Here is a 27,083-nt window from a genome sequence, read left to right as displayed (position 1 = left end):
ATGAAGCTTCTCTTCCTTCTAATATTTGGGCTGAAGCAAAAATAATGAATAACCAGGCTTTAAAATTACTCTGTCTTCCAGAATCTGACTATATGGTGAGACTCTGGAAAGGGTCTGAATGTCACTGAAAAAAACTTTAACATGTTGATTCAATGGGCTCAAATGGTAACTCAATCATGGCTTCTAAGACTAGCTTTAAATCCCATGGCACTGCTTTTTCTCTCAGGATGGGCCTGGATCTACATGAAGCTCTAATGAATCTAGGCACCCAATAATTCCATGCTAGATCACAGTTATACAGGGCCCCCAGTGCGGATACCTGAACCTTGAGGGTGCTGGTACATAGGCCTAGTTGGAGCCATTTTTGGAGAAACTCTTGGAGAAACAGGTTCCCTTTAAGGGTCTGGACAGGGTTCCCATTGGTGGTTTATGTAGGTTACTGCCACCTGTTTGTCGGATATGATCCTGACACAATGACCCTATAGGAAAACAAGGTGTCTTACTCCCAATTCAACTGCAAGTAACTCCTTCAAGTTCAGGGAAAATGCTATTTCATCCCCTGTCCAAACCTCTTTGGATTACTACTACTACTGTAGATGAGGGAACCTGTCACACCCAAAATCGAAGGTGAGCTAAGCCCACCGGCATCAGGGGCTTATCTACAGCATTACAGAATGCTGTAGATAAGCCCCCGATGTACCCTGAAAGATGAGAAAAAGAGGTTAGATTACACTCACCCAGGGGCGGTCCCGCTGCGGTCCGGTCCGATGGGTGTCGCGGTCCGGGGCCTCCCATCTTATGATGACGTCCTCTTCTTGTCTTCATGCTGCGGCTCCGGCGCAGGTGTACTTTGTCTGCCCTGTCGAGGGCAGAGCAAAGTACTGCAGTGCGCAGGCCCCGGGAAAGGTCAGAGAGGCCCGGCGCCTGCGCACTGCAGTACTTTGCTCTGCCCTGAACAGGGCAGACAAAGTACGCCTGCGCCGGAGCCGCAGCGTGAAGACAAGAAAAGGACGTCATCCTATGAAGATTAGAGGCCCCAGACCGCGACGCCCATCGGATCGGACCGCCTGCCCAGGTGAGTATAATATAACCTCTTTTTCTCATCTTTCAGGATACATCGGGGGCTTATCTACAGCATTACAGAATGCTGTAGATAAGCCCCTGATGCTGGCGGGCTTAGCTCACCTTCGATTTTGGGGGTGACAGGTTCCCTTTAATACCTGGCTTTGGATCTTTTCCATTTTATTGCCCGGGAGAAGACAGTCCTGCACCTGAATCCAGCAGAATCCCCCAAAATTCCTGTCTTTAGGGGCTCTACTTTGACTTTTTAGGGTTCAATAGTCAGCCTAAACCTTCTAAAGGTGGACATCACCCACTCTAGCTGACTAGCGCAATTACTGGGCCGAATTGCCTACCACCAGGAAGTCATCCAAATAAGGGATAATCAATACATCCATCTCCCGGAGATGGTATATCACCTCTGCAATCACCTTGGTGAAGACATGAGGAGCAATCCAAATGGAAGAGCTCTAAACTGAATTTATGGCTAGGACGTCTAGTATCTTTATAACTCCTTATGGAATTATGTAGAATGTTCCTTCGCAGCTTCAGCATGACTCTATACTGCATGCATGCCTTTGTCCTGCTCTGAGCTGGCTCAAGGTGTGAGATACCAATCACAGCCTTTTGAGGCTTGCCACCCCCCAGCATAGCTAGGCGTTTTGTTACGGCTCCACGCTGAAGGGGGTTTTATAATCCTATGCCAAATAGGATACAAATGATTGGAATGAAAATAGATCTCCCATATTCTTCACAGAGGGGAACATCTCAGCCGAAAGACCATCCCGGGAGGCTGAAGACTCGTCCACTTTGCTGGAGCTCCTCTGAATGGATCTGCTACTCTTTCCAGAACTCATCTCTCACCGATACAACCACCACCGTTCTGCCTGCTGCTTGGTGATATCCATTATCCTGAAGGGAAAAATGAGCAAGGAAGCTCCTAATCATGCTCCTGCTGCACTTAAAGCGCTATTGCCCTCCCCTCCAGTACCCCCAGAAGTTCCAGGTCATCAGGCTCCTGCGCACTTCCGGTCATGCCCCCCTGGTGTGCGCGTCACCAGACCCGTCTCCTGTTCACATCGGTCAGGTATGCTTTCGGACCCGAACATGTCAGCCAGTGTGTCCACTTTGCCTCCTGGAGCGTACCAGCACCCAATGAGCCACACCAGAGCAGGCCATCATTGCCCAGGATACACTCTTCACGGACCCACTGTGGCACTTTCAGGGACCCCGAACAAGCAGAGGCAGGGAAGATAGAGCTGCTTGAGCCGACCGGCCGAGTCTTTCTTCAATCTTCAGGTATGCCTGTCAAGGACAGGAAACCAACTGATGAATGGGAGAAGTGCCACTTTTTTTAGCCTGTAGGTTTCCTGTCCTTGAAGGGTGGATCCCCTCTCTCGTGTTCCCGTCATGAGTGATCGATAAAATAATATGGGACTTAAAATAAATTATTTTTCCCCCACATTTTTTAAATCATTAAAATATAAAAACATTATGGATGTGGCGCCATGATGCAAATCTCTAGATGAGACAACAAGTTTTGCTTTTCCATCACTGTATTTGGCAACATAATTCTTGCCAAATTTGTAATTTGCTATAAAAACAGCCATATAACTGAGCGATGAGGGAAAAAGAAAAAATTCAGCATATTGAAACAAACTTTTCAGAGTCGGAAAACCAATAATTACACCAGAATTCGCTCTTAGAGTCTACTCACAATGAACTTTTTTTCCAGGAGTTATTGGAGCACAAACTTTCCAAAAACCATGAGGGGTTAACCTCCATTTCCCCCCTCCCCAAGATGTGATAGTAGAGTTAGGAAAGTTTCTGATGAAAAAAAACTCCTGAAAAAAGCTCAGTGTGAACATGCTCTTAAATTCAATTATTCTTTATAGTGTCTACTTACGATACATTTATTTCAGAGTGTAAAACTAATAGCGATACACAGATGGTACACTTGGATGCAATCTTGCCCTTGATAAAGCCACATTTTGAGTGGATTAACGCTTAGGGCAGGGGTCCCCAACCTTTCTTACCTTGAGAGCCACATTCCGCTATGAAAGTTGGTCGAGAGCCACAATGCAGATAAAGACATAGTCAAACCAATTTACCTTTATAAATTTCGCGCCATACCTGTTTTGAGTCGGGGAGGTGTTTTCTCTCCGACTCAAGCGCCTTGCATCCATTCATCATGCCCCTCTGGCCCCCGGGAGCCTCTGTCTCCTCATGTCAGCGGCGCCTGCGCTGTACAATCATTATTCGGGCATGCGCCATCCACTGATGTACTGATATCGCGCCTGCGTGTAGCAGAGGCCCCAGATCCCGCCCTGCAGTGTGTTATGATTTTTTCACACTGCGGGGCTGGAAATCTGGTGCCTGCACAGCGAGTCTCTCTGCACCTGTCCCCATCTCCCTCCACCTCTTTCCGACATATTACAGGTGCAGAGATCCGCACTAGACAGGCAACAGATTCGGCCCCGCAGGAGGGAGATGGGGACAGCCGAAGAGACTTACTGCGCAAGCGCCAGATTCACAGCCCTGCAGTGTGCATAAATCATAACCCACTGTGGGGTGGGATCTGGGGCCTCTGGTACATGCAGGCCTGATCTCCATACATCAGTGGATGTAAGTTCCAGGGCAGCGCGCACGGTGCATGCCCGAAAAATGATTGCACAGCGCAGGCGCCGGTGACGTGAGGAGACAGAGGAGGCGGCGCCCGGGGGACTGAGGGGGATGATGGATGGCAGCGAGGCGCTTGAGTCAGGGGGAGAAAACATACCTCCCTGACTCAATACAGGTATGGCGCGCAATTATATTTGTATTTCTGCATTACTCGTGATAAAAAAAAACATAAGAGCCACCTTCAGAGAATGCAGCCTTAGTGCTGCTGAAGGTGGCTCTTTTACCAATAGGTAATGGGGGGTGACAGGTTATCTTTAAAATGCTTGTTAGGACACTTATATATACTTATGCTAAGTGCTTTACTTGGACTAGCCTGCCCTTCTATCCGGATTCCGCAATCAGTGACTGCATTCACACCTGCGCAGAGGCGCGGGTCACTGTGCTCTATAGAAGCCGCAGTAACCAAAGTCTTGCGCGATTTGTGAAGTCTCGCGAGACTTTGTGCGACTAACAGATCACAGTGACCCGCTCCACTGCGCAGGAGTGAATGCGGTCGCTGACGCTGGAGGAGCGGCAAATTACGGGGCAGGCATTGCAAGCGGCGGGGCGGCTCCTTTCACACATAGCAGGAGCAGGTGGTGAGCGGGTATTACAGGCAGCAGGGCGGGTAATACAGGCAGCAGGGCGGGTAATACAGCCGGCAGGGCGGCTCCTTGGGGACTTTTTTCAGTGACCGTCGGCGAGCCACATGCCTGGAGCAGGCGAGCCACATGTGGCTCGCGAGCTACGGGTTGGGGACCCCTGGCTTAGGGTATTGCTTTTTACCCCCCTATCGATGCGTGCTTTATGATCCAGGTCCACTTTGCAGGTCTTGTTTCACACATGAACAGACTCATTCCCTCCATGTAATTGGTTGTTCAGGCAGGATGTACATTTTTTGACCCATAGTTTACATTTTGTTGTTTTCTCATACAGTTAGGTCCATATATATTTGGACAGAGACAACATTTTTCTAATTTTGGTTATAGACGTTACCACAATGAATTTTAAACAAAACAATTCAGATGCAGTTGAAGTTCAGACTTTCAGCTTTCATTTGAAGGTATCCACATTAAAATTGGATGAAGGGTTTAGGAGTTTCAGCTCCTTAACATGTGCCACCCTGTTTTTAAAGGGACCAAAAGTAATTGGACAATTGACTCCAAGGCTATTTCATGGACAGATGTGGGCAATCCCTTCGTAATGTCATTCTCAATTAAGCAGATAAAAGGCCTGGAGTTGATTTGAAGTGTGGTGCTTGCATTTGGAAGGTTTTGCTGTGAAGTAAACATGCGGTCAAAGGAGCTCTCCATGCAAGTGAAGCAAGCCATCCTTAAGCTGCGAAAAGAGAAAAACCCATCCAAGAAATTGCTACAATATTAGGAGTGGCAAAATCTACAGTTTGGTACATCCTCACAAAGAAAGAAAGCACTGGTGAACTCATCAATGCAAAAAGACCTGGGCGCCCACGGAAGACAACAGTGGTGGATGATCGCAGAATAATCTCCATGGTGAAGAGAAACCCCTTCACAACAGCCAACCAAGTGACCAACACTCTCCAGGAGGTAGGCGTATCAATATCCAAATCTACCATAAAGAGAAGACTGCATGAAAGTAACTACAGAGGGTTCACTGCACGGTGCAAGCCACTCATAAGCATCACGAATAAAAAAGCTAGACTGGACTTTGCTAAAAAACATCTAAAAAAGCCAGCACAGTTCTGGAAGAACATTCTTTGGACAGATGAAACCAAGATCAACCTCTACCAGAATGATGCAAAGAGAAAAGTATGGCGAAAGCTTGGTACAGCTCATGATCCAAAGCATACCACATCATCTGTAAAACCCGGCGGAGGCAGTGTGATGGCTTGGGCATGCATGGCTGCCAGTGGCACTGGGTCACTAGTGTTTATTGATGATTTGACACAGGACAGAAGCAGCCAAATGAATTCTGAGGTATTCAGAGCCGCCATACTGTGTGCTCAGATCCAGCCAAATGCAGCCAATGTGATTGGTCGTCGTTTCATACTACAGATGGACAATGACTCAAAACATAAAGACAAAGCAACCCAGGAGTTTATTAAAGCAAAGGAGTGGAATATTCTTGAATGGCCAAGTCAGTCACCTGATCTCAACCCAATTGAGCAGCATTTCACTTGTTAAAGACTAAACTTCAGACAGAAAGGCCCACAAACAAACAGCAACTGAAAACCACCGCAGTGAAGGCCTGGCAGAGCATCAAAAAGGAGGAAACACAGCGTCTGGTGATGTCCATGAGTTCAAGACTTCAGGCAGTCATTGCCAACAAAGGGTTTTCAACCAAGTACTAAAAATGAACATTTTATTTAAAATTATTGAATCTGTCCAATTACTTTTGGTCCCTTTAAAAAGGAGATTTTTGTGTACTCACCGTAAAATCTCTTTCTCTTAGCCTCTAATTGGGGGACACAGGACCATGGGTGTTATGCTGCTGTCCACTAGGAGGCGACACTATGCATAATCTGAAAAAGATTAACTGTGGCTCCTCCTGTGCAGTATACACCCCTGGACGGCATCAGCCTTCTCCAGTTTTGTGCAAAAGCAGTAGGAGGAACGTAACATGAATAACATAATTATGCCTGTAAGAAGGCAACTATGTACGAGCTCAAGAAACAATATGAGAACTCAACAGTTACAACAGCCCGGAAAGGGCAACAGGGTGGGAGCTGTGTCCCCCAATTAGAGGCTAAGAGAAAGAGATTTTACGGTGAGTACACAAAAATCTCCTTTACTCTGTCGCCTCATTGGGGGACACAGGACCATGGGACGTCCTAAAGCAGTCCCTGGGTGGGAAGCAATGGACGAATATTGTGCAGACAGGCCCGTACACTTAGGGCACCGCCGCCTGCAGGACACGTCTACCCAGGCTCGCGTCCGCTGAGGACTGGGTATGAACCCTGTAGTGTTTAGTAAACGTGTGTAAGCTAGTCCAAGTGGCCGCCTTACACACTTGTTGTGCCGAAGCCTGGTGCCGAATGGCCCAGGAGGCCCCTACCGCCCGTGTAGAGTGTGCCGTAATGCCGGCTGGAAGAGGAGAATTCTTAAGGCGATACGCCTCTTGTATGGTGGATTTGATCCACCTGGCAAGAGTAGCTTTGGAAGCTGGCATACCCTTGTGGCCGCCTTCCGGAAGGAGGAAAAGGGAATCAGACCTCCGGAAGGACGCAGTCCTAGACACGTATATACGCAAAGCCCTGACAAGGTCAAGCGTATGCAGAGCCTTCTCCACTCTATGAACCGGAACCGGACAAAGGGATGGTAGTGAAATTTCCTCATTGAGGTGGAAGTCGGACACAACCTTCGGGAGGAAGGATGGGACCGTACGAAGAACTACCTTGTCCTGGTGAAATGCCAGGAAAGGCCGTCTGCAGGAAAGTGCTGTCAGTTCAGACACCCTGCGTAGCGAGGTGATTGCCACCAGGAAAAACCACCTTCTGGGAAAGAAGGCGGAGCGGGACCTCCTTAAGAGGTTCGAAGGGTGGTTCCTGCAATGCTGTCAGGACCAGGTTGAGGTCCCACGTTTCTAGTGGTCGTCTGTAGGGGGGAACCAATCGGGAAACCCCCTGAAGGAAAGTCCTTACTTGCGGCTTGGTAGCAATGCGCCTTTGGAAAAGCACTGAGAGGGCTGACACCTGGCTCTTAAGCGAGCCCAAGGACAGCCTGGCCTCCAGACCCGATTGGAGAAAAACAAGTACTTTGGGTATGGAATAAGGGAGTGGGATCTGGCCACGAGATTCGCACCAGGTAAAGAAAGCTTTCCAGGTACGGTAATAAATCTTGGCAGAGGCTGGTTTCCGTGCTCTGATCATGGTTCCAATGACATCTGCCGAGAGCCCTGCCTGGGTTAGAACCCAGGTCTCAAGGGCCACGCCGTCAAATTGAGAGCCCCTGAGTTCTGGTGGTAGAACGGCCCTTGTGATAGAAGATCGTGGCGGTCGGGGAGACGCCAAGGGGCGTCTGCTGTGAGTTGTACGATGTCGGCGTACCATGTGCGTCTGGGCCAGTCTGGTGCAATGAGGATGGTTGGAACTCCCTCTTGTTTGATCTTCCTCACCACTCTGGATATCAGGGGGAGAGGTGGAAAAATGTACAGAAGCTGGAACTGGGTCCAGTCCTGAACCAGAGCGTCTGCTCCGAGCGACCGCGGATCAAGTGTTCTGGCAATGAAGTTGGAGACCTTGGCATTGAAATGGGATGCCATTAGGTCCACATCCGGGGTCCCCCAGCGGAGACAGATCTGTTGAAAAATTTCGGGATGGAGAGACCACTCTCCCGAGTCTATTCCTTGTCGGCTGAGGAAGTCTGCTTCCCAGTTGTCCACACCTGGAATGTGGACCGCCGAAAGAACCGACCCTGTGTCCTCCGCCCAGCGGAGGATATGTGACACTTCCCGCATCGCCTGGGTACTGCGGGTCCCCCCTTGATGATTCACATATGCCACAGTCGTGGCATTGTCCGACTGTATCCTGATGTGAGAGGCTGCCAGTAAGTGATGGAAGGCCCTCAATGCCAGTAGGATGGCACGAATTTCCAGGATGTTGATGGGCATGGTCGCTTCCGCTGGGGACCACTTGCCCTGTGCCCTGTGGTGTAGGTGCACCGCACCCCAACCCGTCAGGCTCGCGTCGGTGGTCAGGACCTTCCATTGACCTGAGAGAAAGGATTTCCCCTTTGCTAGCGAGGTTGGCTTGAGCCACCAGTGCAGGGACCTCCTGGTTGACGACGTTAGCTGGAACTCCCTGTCGAGAGAAAAGGGATTCCTGTCCCAGGACTTGAGAATGGCTAGTTGGAGAGGTCTGAGGTGAAACTGGGCAAATGGGACAGCTTCTATTGCCGCTGCCATCTTGCCGAGAACTCTCATGGCAAACCGGAGAGATCGAGGGGGTTTGCGGAGGAGGGTGCGAACTGCTAGTCGGAGAGCCAGTGCCTTGTCCTTGGGAAGGAGCACTAGACCCCTGGAGGTGTTGAATAACATTCCCAGGAAGGTCAGGGACTGACTCGGGGTTGGTGATGACTTTTGTAGATTGATTAACCAGCCCATGCGACTGAGAGTATCGGTTGTGATTGAGACGCTGAGCTCGCAGTCCTTGAAGGTGGGAGCCTTGATGAGTAGATCGTCCAGGTATGGAACGACTACTATGCCTCTGGAGGGCAGGACGTCCATGGTGGCTGCCATGACCTTGGTGAACACTCTGGGAGCCGTGGCGAGTCCAAAGGGGAGAGCCACGAATTGGTAGTGGTCCTGGCCTATTGCGAACCTGAGAAACCTCTGATGGGCAGGTGCAATGGGTATATGCAGGTATGCGTCTTGTATGTCTATGGAGGCGAGATATTCTCCCTTCTCCATGGACGCAATGATGGACCGAAGGGACTCCATGCGGAAATGACGGACCCGTACATATTTGTTGAGCTGTTTTAGGTCTAGTATGGGCCGTACACTGCCTCCTTTCTTGGGAACTACGAACAGATTGGAGTAGAACCCTCGGAAACGGTCGGTCGTGGGTACCGGTACTATGACTCCTGATTGACAAAGCGAGGAGACCGCTTGGTGGTAGGCTCGAGCCTTGGCTGGCGGTTTTGGGGGGACAGAGAGGAAGAACCGGTCCGGTGGGTTGGAGGTGAAGTCTATTTTGTATCCGGAAGACACTAGTTCCGTGACCCACCTGTCTTCTGTAATAGGCAGCCAGACTTGATGAAAGAGCAAAAGTCGGCCGCCTACTGGTGTGGTGTCTTCCGGAGTCCGTGAGTCATGAGGAGGAGAAGGTCTGAGATTTTCCTCCTCTGGGCTTAGACTGGCCGGCTTTTGACTGCCAGGTCTTGTCCGACCTTTGCGTCGATCGTGAGTTGTCCCTGCGTGGGGAACGGTTACGATTTTGTACTGGACGCGAGACGGACCAGCCGGAGGAATTCCGAAAGGATCGGAATCGAGTTTGATTACGCTTCTTGTAAGTGCGTTTAGGTTTCAGTTGGGGAAGAGAAGTACTCTTACCCCCTGTGGCGTTGGATATCATAGTGTCCAACTGTTCACCGAAAAGTCTCCCACTGAGGTAGGGGAGGTGCGTGAGGGACTTCTTTGAGGCTGCGTCCGCTTTCCATTCCCGCAGCCAGAGGATACGCCGAATCGTGATGGCGTTTGATGCTATCCCCGCGACTCCCCTTGCTGAATCCAGAGCTGCATGGAGCATGTAATCTGCTACAACAGCAATTTGAACCGCTTGGTCCGACAGTTCAGGAGCGGATGCTTGGAAGGCTTGTAAATTGTTTGCCCAGGCCAGGATGGCCTTGGCAGCCCAAACTGAGGCGAACGCGGGAGCCAGGGATGCCCCTGCAGCCTCGAAAATTGAACGAGCCATGCGTTCTACCTGCCGGTCTGCTGCGTCCCTTAGGGTTGAGCTATCTGGCAGTGAAAGGAGGGTCTGTGCTGCTAGCCTGGAGACTGGGGGATCCACTTCAGGTGGATCTGTCCATTCCTTGGTGTCCTTCTGTGGGAAGGGGTACCTCGCCTCCAGATATTTGCGATTAGCGAATTTTTTCTCAGGCTGTGAGAGCTGTTTTTTAAGGATCGCCTTAAACTCTGGGTGGTTAGAAAAAAACCTTAGGCGGCTTCAGAGGTCCTTCAAAGGAAATCTGATGTTCTGGGGCCTCTGGTGGCGGATCAGAAATGTCCAGCACCCGATGGATGGACGATATTATGTCCTCAACTAGCGCTGTATTGCTAGGAGGGATTGGGATCAGGGATCCCTCAGTTTCTCTGTCTGAGTCAGTGTCGCAGATGCCTTCCGAATTCTGTGTATCACTGAGGCGTCCCCTGCTGGGTGAGCTGGGGAGGAGGCCTTCTCTGGTTGGGGATTGCGGAGATCTGCATTGTCTGTCCCTGGAATGGGACGGTCTAGATGACCTGGAGCAACGGTGTCTCTCCCTAGAGGGGGATGACCGTGTGCTATGGGATGACGCAGATGGACTTGATCTATGGATCCGCTTGCGTCCTGACCTAGACGTGGATGTGCCAGGGGCATCTTGTTCCTGAGTCAAGCTCTCCCGTTGTTGGGTAACGGTCATAGCCGGGGCATGACCCTGCAGAGCCTGAAGCAATGTGGAAGTTAGGTTATCTATAGACTGCGTCATAGATTGCGATAACTGAGTAGCCCATTCCGGTGTGGCATTAGACACCGAGGCATTGGCAGGGGCTTCTTGAGGCTGTGACACAGTAGTTTGTATACAGTTCTGACAATGCGGGTACATGCTACTACTGGGTAGAGCGGTCCCGCAGGCTGTGCAGAATGCATAATAGCAGTTCTGCCTGGTTCTCTTGGACCTTGAGCCCGGCATAGTGCACAGAGTGCAGAAGTGCTGCCAGCAGATGGACCTTACAGGGGTAGAGAACCTACAGGGGAGCCTTATAGGTAATATGGATTCACAGCTGAGTAAAGATAACCCAGCTGTGATCTTACCCCACCAGTGTGCTCCGAGGTCCAGCGCCGAAAATCCACAGTCCTGTGCCCCCCGGAGACTGGCTGCCTGGTCCTGCAGACCGGGAGATGCAGGGTTAATCTGCAGCCGAAAATGGCTGCAGAGACAGAGGAGAGAGGAGAAGGGGGCGGAGAGCTGGAAAAAGGCGGCAAGGCTATAAAAAACCCGCCCTTTCTGTCTCGATCCGCCCCTTGTATGACACTGTAGAGTGTCATATTTGTCATCTGGGGGGCGGGCCGGGGGGCGGAGAGGAGGCTGCTGCTTCAGCTAGGCCGAAGTCGGGGCCTAAATTAGATGCCTGAGGCCCAGAAGGGCTCCAGGCCGGCGCGAAAGTCCGGGAGGGGGTCGGATCTGAACCGGACCCCTCCGGATTTGAAGGCAGGATGGCGGTGGGGCTATAAGCGGAAGGGGGAGCCCGGCTGGTGGTCCCCCTGAGGCAGTATAGAGCTGGTGATGCCGCAGAGACAGGGACGCAGGGAGCCCTGTGTCTGTATGTGCCATGCCTGCCTGCACTCCCCCCGGCCCCAACAGGAGCCCGCAGCTGGGCTGGGGTCCCTGGATGCAGGCGCAGTGTGCTGGCCCATTGCTGGGAGCTGTAGGATGCTGCCTGTACAGGCCTTACCTGAGGTGTCTCAACCTAATACCCCCAGAGGGGGATAGGGAGGGTGCTTTTGTCACACCTTCAGGGGGCTTTATCCTCGCCTCGACCTCAACCCAGAAACCAAAAGGAATTGGGGAAGGAGGGGGGTCTCGACTTCGAACCAACACCCGAGAGGTTGGGGAAGGAGCAGCATGGGGAATAGCCATCTCAACTTCAACTGGGCACCCCATAATAGGGGGCCGAGGAAGGAGCCATGCCGGGGGTCTCACAGGAGACCCTCTTTTCTTCATCTGTAATGCCGTCGGAAAACGGGAAACGGAGTAAAAATCTTTAGGTGTGCCTCCTTTGCGACACTAAGCAAAAACTGGAGAAGGGTGTATACTGCACAGGAGGAGCCACAGTTAATCTTTTTCAGATTATGCATAGTGTCGCCTCCTAGTGGACAGCAGCATAACACCCATGGTCCTGTGTCCCCCAATGAGGCGACAGAGTAAAGAGGGTGGCACATGTTAAGGAGCTGAAACTCCTAAAATCTTCATCCAATTTTAATGTGGATACCCTCAAATGAAAGCTGAAAGTCTGAACTTCAACTGCATCTGAATTGTTTTGTTTAAAAATCATTGTGGTAATGTTTATAACCAAAATTGGAAAAATGTTGTCTCTGTCCAAATATATATGGACCTAACTGTATGTAATCCTATATTATTGGTTTTGTTATCCACCTGGATTATGGCTCATAGATGCATCAGAATCCGCATAGTTTCCTTTGTGCAAACTACATCACAATCCTACCAACACTACCGGCTGGTGGGTTACAGAGGTGCATCATGTGAAGGTTATTCCCAATAATTGCAGTCATGCCGAACACTTCAGAATTGAGTAAGACAATGCTTTAAACAGCAAAACGCACCTCTGAGTAACCATCCATGCAAATTGGACAAGTCACGCTCCCAGACGATCTGTAGAAACAAAGAACAAGTCACTAAACCAGATCAAAATACGCATGTCACAACTAGTAGTCCACACTAAAGACTGCCTGCTGTCCCATCATTGCCCAGGTCTTCTTCAGGATGCCGGATCGGCGGGGATCTGACATCATGTACCCCTAGCGATCAGATGTTTGCAGGTGTATTGATCTAGAACAGCACAGAGTAGGGGCCGTTCCCAGGTACTGCAGCTCAACACTCATTTGCCTCAATAGGCGATAAGCTGAAGTAGCAGAGAATAGCCATTATGCACGGTACCTGGTTGGTGGTGGGGCTACCGGGCATCAAAACACTGCAGACCTGATGTTAATAAAGCATCCTAAGGATCGATTATCAATATCATACTCTTGGACAACCCCAATAATCACCTAAGACTTCAGTATCCGAGACTTCTCCTGTGTCGCTTCTCTTCTTTGGAAAGCTCAGCCCAATTGTATAACAATTATCACCGGAAACAGATCCATTCATTACTGAGGGATCCATCTGCTGAATGCTATGTGTCCATTTTTTTTTTAGAACGGGAGAAGAATTGCATCATTCCACTCAGTAGGGATGAACGTCTTAATTTGGGGCAGGCCATATGTTGACGGCATAAAAGGGTCGTTTGCCTGAGACAACTGGTCATGTGTCCTGCGAGAAGTACTAACCAAAGGCGCTTGAAAAAGTGAAATCAAGTACAGGTAGATGGCTTTCTCCGCCACTCACAGAGAATGAATGGATTAGCAGTGGAGAAGGCACCTCAAGCTCTGGCAATTGGTGGGCATCTCAATGGTGGTCAGAGAGACCCTTCGACCTAGAAGTTAGCTCCCTTCGTGTGGATAGGTAATAACTAGTGATGAGCGAGACTGCTCGGATAAGGTGTTATCCGAGCACTTTCGAGTCCTAATCGAGAATTTTCGGTGACCTCAAAAAAAAAAAAAAAAAAAAGCTCGACAGCCACAACACATGAAGGGATGGTCTGTCAGGAAATCCCGGCATGTGTTGTGTCTGTCGAACAGCCGAGGCGACTCAAGCATTTTTTTCGAGCTCGCCGAAAATACTCAATTAGGACACAAGTGTGCTCGGATAACACCTTATCCGAGCACGCTCACTCATCACTAGGAATAACGTCTTGTGCCTGGATTTCACCTTTCCTACAGATCTGCAATAGCTATCAGGCAGAATTGTGAATACAGCTCTAGAGTGTAATACAGAACGTAACTCAAAATAAAGTAATTACAAAGTTTCTGTATATTTTATCAACTTATAAATTAACTTTACTTTTTATTTTTCTGAACAAAGCAGAGGATTTTTGTTTTTCTTTAGTGGCTGGGTGGGAGAATAATAACACTAAGCCATATGCAGCATCTAGGACATGATGACAGCAGCTTATACCTTGAGGTGGTATGCATTGTAGGAGGGAGATTGCTGGATCTTCTGCCTGCCAATATATCATTGTCTAATGAATCCTCGTCATCGCTGCTTAATATACAGCTGGTCGACTGGGCGGTGGTGCGGCCGGCGTTCCTCCTCCGATGACTTGACTGCTCTGGAATACAGAAATCTCATTAGATTCATGGGATCATTCTTCTCTTGGGGAATAAAACAAACCCTCAGATGCTGCTCTCAATAGCATCTAAGATGCTTGACAAACAGGGAAGGGTCTAAACTGTCAGCCCAGCAGAGCCTAGTAAGACCACCAAATATAACACCTAGGACTGAATAACCTCAAGGGTATATCAAACTTTCTGAAAAACAACAAAAATGTGCCTAAGTACTAACAGGCAGGTAGTTACTACTTACCTACCTGCCAGTTGTGGATGGAGCCGTTCTTCCCCGCCACAGAGCAGTCACTGACAGCTCCTGCCGGCGATTCAGCTGCCTCTGCTGAATGTAGGCTTCTTTTCCATTCCGCTCTGCCCGTTAACGAGTGACTTCAAATGTCATTTTGATTGACAATGGGCTCCTCCAGTTAGGTAGCTGGATTCCCGCTGTCTATCAGAAAGACATCGGAAGGCCGCCCTGTCAACAGAGCGGAGCGGAACAGGAACCTCCGCTCTGTCAACATGAAGTCAGCAGAGGCAGCTGAATCACTGGCAGGAGTGGTCTGTGACTGCTCTGTGCCAGCAAAGAACAGTGCCATGCACAACAGGAAAATAAATAGCAACTACCTGCCTGTTGGCGCTTAGGAACATTTTTTGGTTTTAAGAAAGTCATGGATATACCCTTTAAAGACTAATCAAATTTAGATTTTTGGGCTTTTGCTTTTTCCTCATCTTCTTCCAAGAGCCATAACCTTTTAATTTTCTGATCACACAAGTCTTATTTTTTTGGGGAATGAGATGTACTTTTGAATGACGCCATCCATTTTATCATGAGATGTACTTAAAAAACGGGAAAATTCCAAGTGCTTGAAAGATTGTGGAAAATAAAAAAAAAATCCTGAATTATTTTTTGGGGTTTTGATTTTATTGGTGCACATTGTGCTGTAAACATCACCAATATGATTGTTCTCCAGATCAGTAATTACAGCGATACTAAACTATATATATATATATATATATATATATATATATATATATATATATATATATATATATATTATATATATATATATATATATATACATATACACATATATATACACACACACATACATACATACACACACACAATTTAAAAAGGGGTATTCCCATCTCCAAAATCCTATCCCAATATGTAGAAGCTGTAGCAATAATATTAGGAAATGTGCATGACCATTGAAGTGGCTCAGGTATCCAAGGTTACAACCACTCATGTAGCATGTTAGTTGTTAGTGGTTGTAACCATTGATACCTAAGCTACTGCATGCCTTGAACATGGGGTAAGTGACATGTAGCAAGTATAGTTCTTCCGGTAACCTTTGCCGTTTACCCCATTTGCAGGGCATTGCAGTAGCTTGGGTATCCATGGTTACGACCATTCAGTGACAGTGGTTAGTGGTCGTAACCATGGATGCGTATGCTACTGCAAAGCCCGGCACATAGGGTAAGCAACAGTGAATCAGAAGAACTATACTACATTTCTAACTGGAGGTATTTCATATTATTATACCTTCTATATATTGGGAAAGGATTTTGGAGATGGGAATACCCCTTTAAGTGATGAAAAAGAAATCCAGGAATTTGTAAAAAAACAAACCCTTTAGCAGCCCACAATCAAACCATGGGGAGGGCTGACTGGCGCTGTAAATGCTGCTGTCAGATATTGACAGCAGCATCTAACAGGTTGACAAAAGCAGGCAATGCTCCACTCCACCAGCAACAGTTAAGAGGCAGATGATGACTGAAAAACACAGCAATCATCTGCTGGGAATGTGGCAGGCTAAGCTCCGGAGCCTGCTCAATAAACATGCTGCTGACGATCATCGTACAAGTACAGCCCTTGTAAAGGGGGTCAAAGGAGATAAAATCACCGCAGTTAATGGCACATGGATAAGCCTCATTATAAGGAACTAACCCACAAGTGGATCTGGGATAATGCAAACTGCTGACCCGCTGCAGAAACCTGAGAATTCTGCTGCAGATTCGGAGCCACAGCTCGTACATCGCCAGTTTTTGCTAAATTGAATAATAGCACGGTGTAATTTGCCATGTGTTGTTTAACGGAGGCTGCATTAAACTGATATTATGACCTTTTAAAGACCTCTCATATGTAAAACTAGAGCAATCAAAAAGGTGTACTTATTTATTTTCTCACGACTAACACAAATCATGCAATTCCTCCTATTAATATAATATGTGGAACAAGAAATCTCACCTGCAACAATCTGCTCACATGTTCAGAAGGTAAATGTCAGAGGGGAAAAAAAAAAGTTACATTAGTCATAAATACGATCTTATCGTCAATACAATAGAGATCTGCAGCTCATCGGACTGCCAGTACGGCTGCCGGAGAGGGGGCCGCCACCGACCGCCCACCATGGGGGACACGTAATGGCACGGGTACAGGCTCGTAGGTTGTTGTCTGTATGACAGCCACTATTTACATCATTACTTCAGGCTCAGCGACGCAAAATTAACCCCTTATACAATTGATAGACAAAAGTATTAGGACGTGATCCCGCCACACACACTCACCCAGTGTATAACATCTGGCCCCTCGTTTCACCTCAGCTGTATAACATCTGGCCCCTCGCTCCACCTCAGGTGTATAACATCTGGACCCTTGCCCTCTTTCCCCGCTCCCTAGGGTATAACATCTGGCCCGTCGCCCCACCCGATGTATAACATCTGGCCCCTCGCTCCACCTCAGGTGTATAACATCTGGCCCCTCGCTTCACCTCAGGTATATAACATCTGGACCCTTGCCCTCTTTCGCCGCTCCGTAGGGTATAATATCTGGCCCCTCGCTTCACCTCAGGTGTATAACATCTGGCCCCTCGCTTCACCTCAGGTGTATAACATCTGGACCCTTGCCCTCTTTCGCCGCTCCGTAGGGTATAATATCTGGCCCCTCGCTTCACCTCAGGTGTATAACATCTGGACCCTTGCCCTCTTTCACCGCTCCGTAGGGTATAACATCTGGCCCCTCGCTTCCCCTCAGGTGTATAACATCTGGCCCCTCGCTTCCCCTCAGGTGTATAACATCTGGCCCCTCGCTTCCCCTCAGGTGTATAACATCTGGCCCCTCGCTTCACCTCAGGTGTATAACATCTGGCCCCTCGCTCCACCTCAGGTGTCTAACATCTGGCCCCTCGCTCCACCTCAGGTGTCTAACATCTGGCCCCTCGCTCCACCTCAGGTGTCTAACATCTGGCCCCTCGCTCCACCTCAGGTGTCTAACATCTGGCCCCTCGCTCCACCTCAGGTGTATAACATCTGGCCCCTCGCTCCACCTCAGGTGTATAACATCTGGCCCCTCGCTTCCCCTCAGGTGTATAACATCTGGCCCCTCGCTTCCCCTCAGGTGTATAACTTCTGGCCCCTCGCTCCACCTCAGATGTATAACATCTGGCCCCTCGCTCCACCTCAGATGTATAACATCTGGCCCCTCGCTCCACCTCAGGTGTATAACATCTGGCCCCTCGCTCCACGTCAGGTGTATAACATCTGGCCCCTCGCTTCCCCTCAGGTGTATAACATCTGGCCCCTCACTTCACCTCAGGTGTATAACATCTGGCCCCTCGCTTCCCCTCAGGTGTATAACATCTGGCCCCTCGCTTCCCCTCAGGTGTATAACATCTGGCCCCTCACTTCACCTCAGGTGTATAACATCTGGACCCTTCGCCCTCTTTCCCCGCTCCCTAGGGTATAATATCTGGCCCGTCACCCCACCCAATGTATAACATCTGGCCTCTTGCACCCCCCTCCGGTGTATAGCATATGGACCCTTGCCCCACCTAGTGTATAACATCTGGCCCCTCGTGCCGCCCTCTTGGAGTAGAACATCCAGCCCCTCGCGCCCTGTGTATAACACCCGCCCCCCCCAGACATGCCATCTGACTTTAGTAACGGGAATGAATGGCCGGTGGTCCAGAGATCACTGATCCCAGTGTGGTCCTGTAGGAGCCATCGATGTAACAAGTCCGGTCATGACATTTCTTCCTCCTAAATATTCCCTTTATAGAGAAGTGTAAGGGAACGCAGCAACTCATCCACAAAATGGAGACCCCGTAACGTTACAGTGCAGGGGGCCGAGTGCTGAGGGCAGAAAAGTCACCAACACTCACACCACACAAATTGTGCCCCTGCCAGGAGCTTCCTAGCTGTAGAGCGTCTGATAGAGGAGCCTGGGGTTGGTGAACACAAGGAGATCGTTACCCGGCCGTACGGCACAGTGCCCGCTGTACAATTTGGAGGAGGGGGTGTTTTTCAGGACTAGTCCAGTATTAAGGGAAATCTTAATACTTCAGTATAAGACATTTGTAGTCTCCAGCTTTGTGGGAACAGTTTGAGGAAGACCCGTTCTGTTCCCCATGACTGCGCCCAGTACACAAGCTCCATTCAGACATGGAGGGGAGAGTTTGGTGGAAGAACATGACCGGCCGCACAGATCCCGGACCTTTGGGATCAAATAAAACGACGATTGTGAGCCTGTCCTCTCCCCAGGATCTGACCTCACAAACGCTCTTCTGGATGAAGGGGCAAAAATTCCCACGGACAGAAGTCTACAAGATCTTGTAGCGAACCATCCAGAGAGTGGAAGCTGTTCTAGCCGTAATAAAAAGGGAGGACCAACTCCATATTAATGTCTATGGATGTAGAATGGGAGGACATAAAAGCTCCTGTAGGTGTAATGTGGAGGGGTCACATTTGTTTTGTTCATATGCTGACTATTCCCAAGAGGATGAGACTCAGAGACCCCCCCAAAAAAAACATCAATAAAGATGGAACTTAACAGTAGAGGTGAGAATTAGCCCGTCCAGCGTATGTGAGTAGGGGAGCACTTACAACCACCGAGTCATTGAGCGTTTGGTCAATATTGTGCGTTAGGTCGACAACCACTGGTTCCAATGACGACTCACATGTCAGGTCAACGACTTCTTCTCCTGTCCGAAGAGATAAATGACGTTGTGTAAAACCAAGTAACCGCACTTATTATGACGCAAAGGTTTGTGGCAAAGTCTGTAAAATGTACTCAGTTGAGTTATTTCACGAGAGGTTGTCATGCACTTGAAGTTTTCAATTGCCAGAAAAGACTATGTAGACTAATTTCTGCTTTATCATCCAAGCTAAAAAACAAATAATTTTTTTATTATTTTTTTTTTTTTTTAACAGAGAAACACACAAAAAAATTCAACCTAAGCCTTTCAGAAAATGGCCTTCTGAAATAACTAATGACTGGATTGTAGGGATCTGTACACGGTAACTGCATCACTGTTAGCAAAGTCTATAGCTGAAGTTAAAGGGGTTTCCTCCCATTTTTTTTAAAAGGAGGTTATTAGGAAAAAAAAGTGTCCATGAGGCTAAAAACTTACCAGCAAGTAGTTGCTAAATACCTGCCTGTTCTGCCCTGCAACAATCTCTCACGGCTCAGGCGGCGATTCTCTGGCTTCCTTTGACCTCACGTCAACAGAGCAGCTCTTCCTCTTCCGCTCTGTCGACAGGCATCACTGCTAACGTCATGCTAACTGACAGCCAGCTCCCCGCTGCCTAACTGAGGGGAGCCACATGTCAATCAGCAGGACGTTAGCAGTGACGCCCCGATGACAGAGCAGGGTGCAAGAGAAGGAGCTGTTCTGTTGATGTACCTTAACCGTAAGCAGCAGAATTTGCCGGCAGGAGCGGTCCGTGACTGTTCTGAGCTGGGAGAGATTGCAGGTTAAGATTTTAGCCCATGGGCTGGGAACAAAAAAACCATAGCCCCAGATATACCCTTTAATCAGATTTTATACTAAATCTGTATATTGGGCCTTAATACAAAAGTTCCACTTTTCCTGCCTGAAGAACACATTAACTTAAGTTTCCTGAAAAGGCCGCCACAGCAACTTGCGTATTATAAGGAGATCAGACTGATCAAATGTGAAGAAAACCTAAAAAATGTGAGATTAGTAAGCTGGATGTACCGCTTTCCTCTACTTCGATGGGTTCGGTCACTGCTGCCATTGTGCTGGTCGTACTCGCTCCTCTCCTCCTTCTCTGCGACAATCGTGACTTACCCACGGCTGATGTTTTACGCTTTCTTTGACCCTAAAAAGGAAAAAAAATTAACAGTGGGGAGGAGGTAATGCAAAATGAAATAGTTGAAGCATAGAATTTCCCACAATAACATCTCAAGATGCAGTCACGTTTTCATTTTGCCTATTTACCAAGAGCTTGGGAAGAACACTGTCCGTATAGTTTCAGATAACTTCTATGACAATCTTTTTCTACAATGAAAAAAGTTCCACAGTATGGTGGAGAGCAGAAAGAGTTAAGGGTGACTCCCCTTATGGCCTTTTGATAAGTTACGTGGTCAGCCATGGGAATGGGTAGGAATTAAAACCATATTTTACCCTTTGTTATAAACATAAGGGAAAAGCCTCATCAAATATGAGACCTGGGGGAGCACAAGGGAAGGAAACCTCAGGAGCACAAGCTCCTCCACCACTTCAAGGCCAACCACGGTCACTGTACGCTGCCAATTACATATGGGCTTAGTTGTTTCTACAGTCGAGGGTTCTTGATGATACACTACATTTACATTCAGTTTTCTGTGTCACTATATATTTCACTAGGACACGCGCTATAATACTTACAGAGCTCATGGTGGTCTTCAAAAACAAGTTAGACACAAAAGAGTGATAAAGACACCATAAAGAGTGCAGAAAGAATAGGACTCCGCTCTTCAGAGTGCAGCGCTTCTCACAGAGTGACAACTACAGAGAAAAGTCCAAGATCTTACGAGAATGATCTTCAACACCTGGAAGAGAAGACGGGGAACATTATAGACAACCACATGTCACATGAACGATAAGTTATCACCTATCCTAAAATGATTTACGGATCAGTCCGGATGCCCACTGATCCCGAGAATGGGGTTATAGAATAACTGTGGGAAAGGAGAGGTGGACATCCATGTCATGAAAGAAGAGGTGGACATCCATGTCATGAAAGAAGAGGTGGACATCCATGTCATGAAAGAAGAGGTGGACATCCATGTCATGAAAGAAGAGGTGGACATCCATGTCATGAAAGAAGAGGAGGACATCCATGTCATGAAAGAAGAGGAGGACATCCATGTCATGAAAGAAGAGGAGGACATCCATGTCATGAAAGAAGAGGTGGACATCCATGTCATGAAAGAAGAGGTGGACATCCATGTCATGAAAGAAGAGGTGGACATCCATGTCATGAAAGAAGAGGTGGACATCCATGTCATGAAAGAAGAGGTGGACATCCATGTCATGAAAGAAGAGGTGGACATCCATGTCATGAAAGAAGAGGTGGACATCCATGTCATGAAAGAAGAGGAGGACATCCATGTCATGAAAGAAGAGGAGGACATCCATGTCATGAAAGAAGAGGTGGACATCCATGTCATGAAAGAAGAGGTGGACATCCATGTCATGAAAGAAGAAGAGGTGGACATCCATGTCTTGAAAGAAGAGGAGGACATCCATGTCATGAAAGAAGAGGTGGACATCCATGTCTTGAAAGAAGAGGAGGACATCCATGTCTTAAAAGAAGAGGAGGACATCCATGTCATGAAAGAAGAGGAGGACATCCATGTCATGAAAGGAGAGGTGGACATCCATGTCATGAAAGAGGACATCCATGTCATGAAAGAGGAGGACATCCACGGTTGCTCACATTTTAGAGCTTCATTCTCAGGATTGGCATGGTTTTCAAATCTAATAAAGGGTAAAATACGGCGCTACAAGGGTCTGAAAGGTGCTGCTCGTACTTTCAGACCCTTGTAGCGCAGTATTTTACCCTTTATTAGTTTGTTTGCTTCTTGGCAGAGTGGGCACAAATCTGCCTAAATACCTGCAGCACTTGGGCTCTTTTTTTGCAAGTAGCGCCAGTGTGTTCCAGTACTGTTTCTATGGTTTTCAAATCTATATTATAAAAATAAATCTACTATATAATTGTCTAAGGGTCACTTCCGTCTCTCCTTCTGTCCGTCGCGGATATTCATTGGTCGCAGCCTGTGTCTGTCATGGAAATCCAAGTCGCTGATTGGTCGTGGCAAAACGCCCACGACCATTGCCACGACCAATCAGCGACGGACACAGTCCAGCGGCAAAATGGCTGCTCTTTCCTCCCCGCAGTCAGTGCCCGTTCCATACTCCCCTCCAGTCAGCCCTCACACAGGGTTATGCCAGCGTTACCGGAGCGCGGTGTAAAGCACTCCGGTTACGCAGCTATTAACCCTTTGTGACCAACTTTTTACTATTGATGCTGCGTATGCAGCATCAATAGTAAAAAGATCTAATGTTACAAATAATAATAATAATAATAATAATAAAAAATGCTTATTCTTACTCTGCGACGTCGCCCGCTGTCCTCAACAGTGCAAGCGGCAGGTTCCGGTGCCAAGAATGCTATGCGAGAAGGACCTTCCATGACGTCACGGTCATGTGACCGCGACGTCATCACAGGTCCTGCGCTCATACCAACCCTGGGACCTGAAGCTGCCGCGTGCACCGCACACAGGCGCCAGGACTTCAAGGGGCCTTCGGAAGGTGAGTATATGTTTATTTTTTATTTTAAGTCTTTTTTTAACCACGCATATAGTGCCCACATTGCTATATACTACGTGGGCTGTGTTATATACTACATCTCTGCTATATACTAACGTGGCTATGTTATATACTGCGTGGCTGCTACATACTGCATGGGCTGTGTTATATATTATGTGGCCAGTGTTATATACTGTGGGGCTGTGCTATATACTGCGTGGGCTGTGTTATATATTACGTGGGCTGTGCTATATACTGCGGGGGCTGTGCTATATACTGCGGGGGCTGTGCTATATATTACGTGGCCAGTGTTATATACTGCGGGGGCTGTGCTATATACTGCGTGGTTGCTATATACTGCGTGGGCTGTGTTATATAGTACGTGGGCTGTGTTATATAGTACGTGGGCTGTGTTATATAGTGCGTGGGCTGTGTTATATAGTGCGTGGGCTGTGTTATATAGTGCGTGGGCTGTGTTATATAGTGCGTGGGCTGTGTTATATAGTGCGTGGGCTGTGTTATATAGTGCGTGGGCTGTCTTATATAGTACGTGGCCACTGTTATATACTGCGTGGCCACTGTTATATACTGCGTGGCCACTGTTATATACTGCGTGGCCTGTATTAACGAGGCGGGTATTCTACAATATGTATCTATGTATATAGCAGCCACATAGTATATAGCACAGGCCACGTAGTGTTTGTCTGCTATATACTACATGCCTCCTATATACTACGTGGCCTGTGCTATATACTATGTGGCTGCTATATACATACATACATATTCTAGAATACCCGATGCGTTAGAATCGAGCCACCATCTAGTAAATAAATATTGGGGGAAATTTACCAAGCTAAATTGATTCTAATTAAGCAAAAAAGGTTGGTGAAATTTGCTATAATAAATGTGGTTTTTTTGCCATTTTATTTACTCCTTGCTCATCAAGGGTGTGGCTTCTTACTAAAAAGAAAAAAGAGGGGCTTTAGCTTGTGGAAAAATAAACTCGAGGAAAGAGAAGGAGAAACTCGAAGAACGACATGAGGAGGAAGACTGAGGACGTGGATAAAAGTAGGAGGAGAAGAAATAATATATTCTGCACAACTTTACAATTCACAAGTAATTATACAAAGAATATCAGACATTACAGAGTAACAAACTGAGCCAGGGCGCCGCACCCAAGAGCTTACCATCTATAAGGAAATAATGAGGCCGCTAAAGGTAATAATTGAGCAGTCCGGCCATCTTTACATTGAGTAACGCTATACAGCCCTGGCAAAAGTTAAGAGACCACTGCAAAATGTTCAGTTTGTCTGATTTCTCTCTTTATAGGTATATTTTTGAGTTAAATGTTAATTGTTCATTTATTCTATAAACTTCTGGCAACACATCTCCGAATTTCCAAGCAATAAATTTTTTTTTTTTCTGACAAGGAAAAATGGTCAAAACTAAAAAAAAACAAAAAAAACCCAGTGCTTTCAGACCTCAAATAATGCAAAGAAAACAAGTTCATAATCATTTAGTAACAACAATACTAATGTTTTAACTCTAGAAGAGTTCAGAAATCAATATTTTGTGCAATAACCATGATTGTTAGGCTACTTTCAGACATAGCGCATTTTTGAGCGCTATTTTGCGGGCGCTTTTCAAAAATGCGCAATGTCATTTTCGTCTGCCGGCAAAGTGAATGAGAAATTCACTTTGCCGTTCAGACACACCGCAAAAAAACGCGGCGCTTTTGTCTGCAAACACGCCGGCGTAAAAAGAATTGACATGTCAATTCTTTACGCAGCGGCGTGTCTGCGTATCCCCCTAGGGCCCCATATTACCTTCCACACACAGCGCCTTTGTCCTGGGTGTCGGCGTCTTTGTACGGAGGGGTTGACACCCAGGACCGGACGTGACGTCGAACAGGAAGAGGGAAGCCCCCGCCCCCCAGTGAAGCAGCATGGAGTCCTTCTGTGTGTGTGTGTGTGTGTGTGTGTGTGTGTGTGTGTGTGTGTGTGTCCCCATGCGACGCTAGTGCCACCATTGTGCTAAGTCGCCGTATGGGACTACTACTCCCATCCGGTATTAGGATGGGAGAGTTGTCCCTGTGTCCGGCGACTTAGCACAATTGTAAAGTTACACAAAACACCTACACACAATACACATACATGACACACAGTACATACAACACATAACACAGAGTATATACTCACCAACAGCACACTTGTAGGTGAAGCCCTCGATCCTCCAGGAAAAAATCCAAAAATAATAAACCAAATCCATACTCCCTGTCCGCAGAATCCATAAAACGAGTGTCCCACGCCGATCCCCTGCTCTCCGGCGATACACTGCCAGGAGCGAAGCTCCTAGCAGTGTATCGCGTACTGTCCCGGAGTTCAATGGCTCCGGCGTCTCGGTTAACAGCAGTACAGCTGCGTTGAACTTTCCCACGCAGCACTGCCGTTAAGCGAGAGTGCCGGGGTCAATGACCGCCGGTAAACTCGCTCGCGCATGCGGTGACACACCGACAGGAACTATGGCTCCTGTCAGTGTTGCTGCAGCCGTGGAGAGCAGACATATCTCTGGATGTGTCTGTTCTCCATGGAAAATCTTGATACGTGGCACTTAAATATGTGGCAATTAAATACGTGACACGTGGCACTTATACGTGATACGTGTCACTTAAATACTTGGCACTGAAATATGTGGCACATGGCACTTTGATACGTGACACGTGGCACTGAAATATGTGGCACGTGGCACTTTGATACGTGGCACTGAAATACGTGATACGTGGCACTGAAATACGTGGCACTGAAATACGTGGCACTGAAATACGTGGCACTGAAATACGTGATACGTGGCACTGAAATACGTGGCACGTGGCACTGAAATACGTGGCACTGAAATACGTGGCACTGAAATACGTGGCACTGAAATACGTGGCACTGAAATACGTGGCACTGAAATACGTGGCACGTGGCACTGAAATACGTGGCACTGAAATACGTGGCACTGAAATACGTGGCACTGAAATACGTGATACGTGGCAAAGAAATACGTGGCACTTAAATACGTGGCACTTAAATACGTGGCACTTAAATACGTGGCACTTAAATACGTGGCACTTAAATACGTGGCACTTAAATACGTGGCACTTAAATACGTGGCACTTAAATACGTGGCACTTAAATACGTGGCACTTAAATACGTGGCACTTAAATACGTGGCACTTAAATACGTGGCACTTAAATACGTGGCACTTAAATACGTGGCACTTAAATACGTGGCACTTAAATACGTGGCACTTAGGCTATGTTCACATTTGCGTTGTGCGCCGCATGCGTCCTTTTTTTGATTGATTTTGGACGTGCGCTGCAGTGACGCATGCGGCGCAAAACGCAAGTGTGACGCATGTCCATGCGCCCCCATGTTAAATATAGGGGCGCATGACGCATGCGGCGCCCGACGCTGCGGCGCAGACCGCAAATGTGAACGTAGACTTAAATAGCTGGATAGAGCTGGATCCGCGGGCTGTGATCCGGCCTACGCTCAGCACTCTGCGGAGCGCTGTCATTCAAAACACGTCCACTCATTTTGGTGTTTAGTCCCAAAATGGAGGATGGAAGAAGAAAAGGGTTGGACAAGGAAATGACATCATTTCTTTTTTTTTTTCCCCCACTGCAGTTAAAGCTTTATTTGTGTCAAACACAGACAATCTGCAGAGAAAACTGCATAAAAAACCGCACTAAAAACCGCATCAAAAACGCACCAAAAACGCACCTGCGTTTTCTGCCAAGAGCTGCGGTTTTTGTCCTGAAAAAAAAGGATTGAAATCAGGATCGTGTGAACATACCCTTACCGTACAGGGTTACGAGGGGGGGCGTCTGACTGACGCCTGCCCTAGTAACCTGGGGTTAGTGACAGTGGGGTTAGTAAACCCCAGCTGATGTCTGTTCCGCTTGCTGAGGCGTCTTTGGCTCAAGGCCATTGCAGCTGGCAGAATCGACATGATGTTAACTCCAGTGTGTATTGTATTCTGAGTCATAAAGACAGGAAATGACCTCAATGACTTTTTTTTTTTCCCCTTTTTTTTTTTTCAAACAAACTTTATTTTCAGTACACAATGCTGAAAAAAACGCAGCTGCAAAAAACGCAGC

General features: G+C 47.8%; 1 protein-coding gene across 1 annotated transcript in view; it reads right to left on the bottom strand.

Annotated features, from left to right (window-relative positions):
• Positions 1–27,083, bottom strand: part of RNF4 (ring finger protein 4) — a 56,663-nt gene that overhangs the window by 16,693 nt on the left and 12,887 nt on the right. Inside the window, exons 3-7 of the mRNA XM_077280167.1 lie at positions 21,159–21,176; positions 20,341–20,464; positions 19,222–19,323; positions 14,190–14,343; positions 12,740–12,788 (exon numbers count right to left, since the gene is read on the bottom strand). Coding sequence (XP_077136282.1) covers positions 12,740–12,788; positions 14,190–14,343; positions 19,222–19,323; positions 20,341–20,464; positions 21,159–21,176 — 447 coding nt within the window. The remainder of the gene's footprint in view (positions 1–12,739; positions 12,789–14,189; positions 14,344–19,221; positions 19,324–20,340; positions 20,465–21,158; positions 21,177–27,083) is intronic.

Source organism: Ranitomeya variabilis, chromosome 1 (assembly GCF_051348905.1).
Source record: "Ranitomeya variabilis isolate aRanVar5 chromosome 1, aRanVar5.hap1, whole genome shotgun sequence".
Taxonomy (NCBI): domain Eukaryota; kingdom Metazoa; phylum Chordata; class Amphibia; order Anura; family Dendrobatidae; genus Ranitomeya; species Ranitomeya variabilis.
The sequence above is the reverse complement of the archived record's forward strand: the minus strand, read 5'-3'. Positions and strand labels throughout refer to the sequence as shown.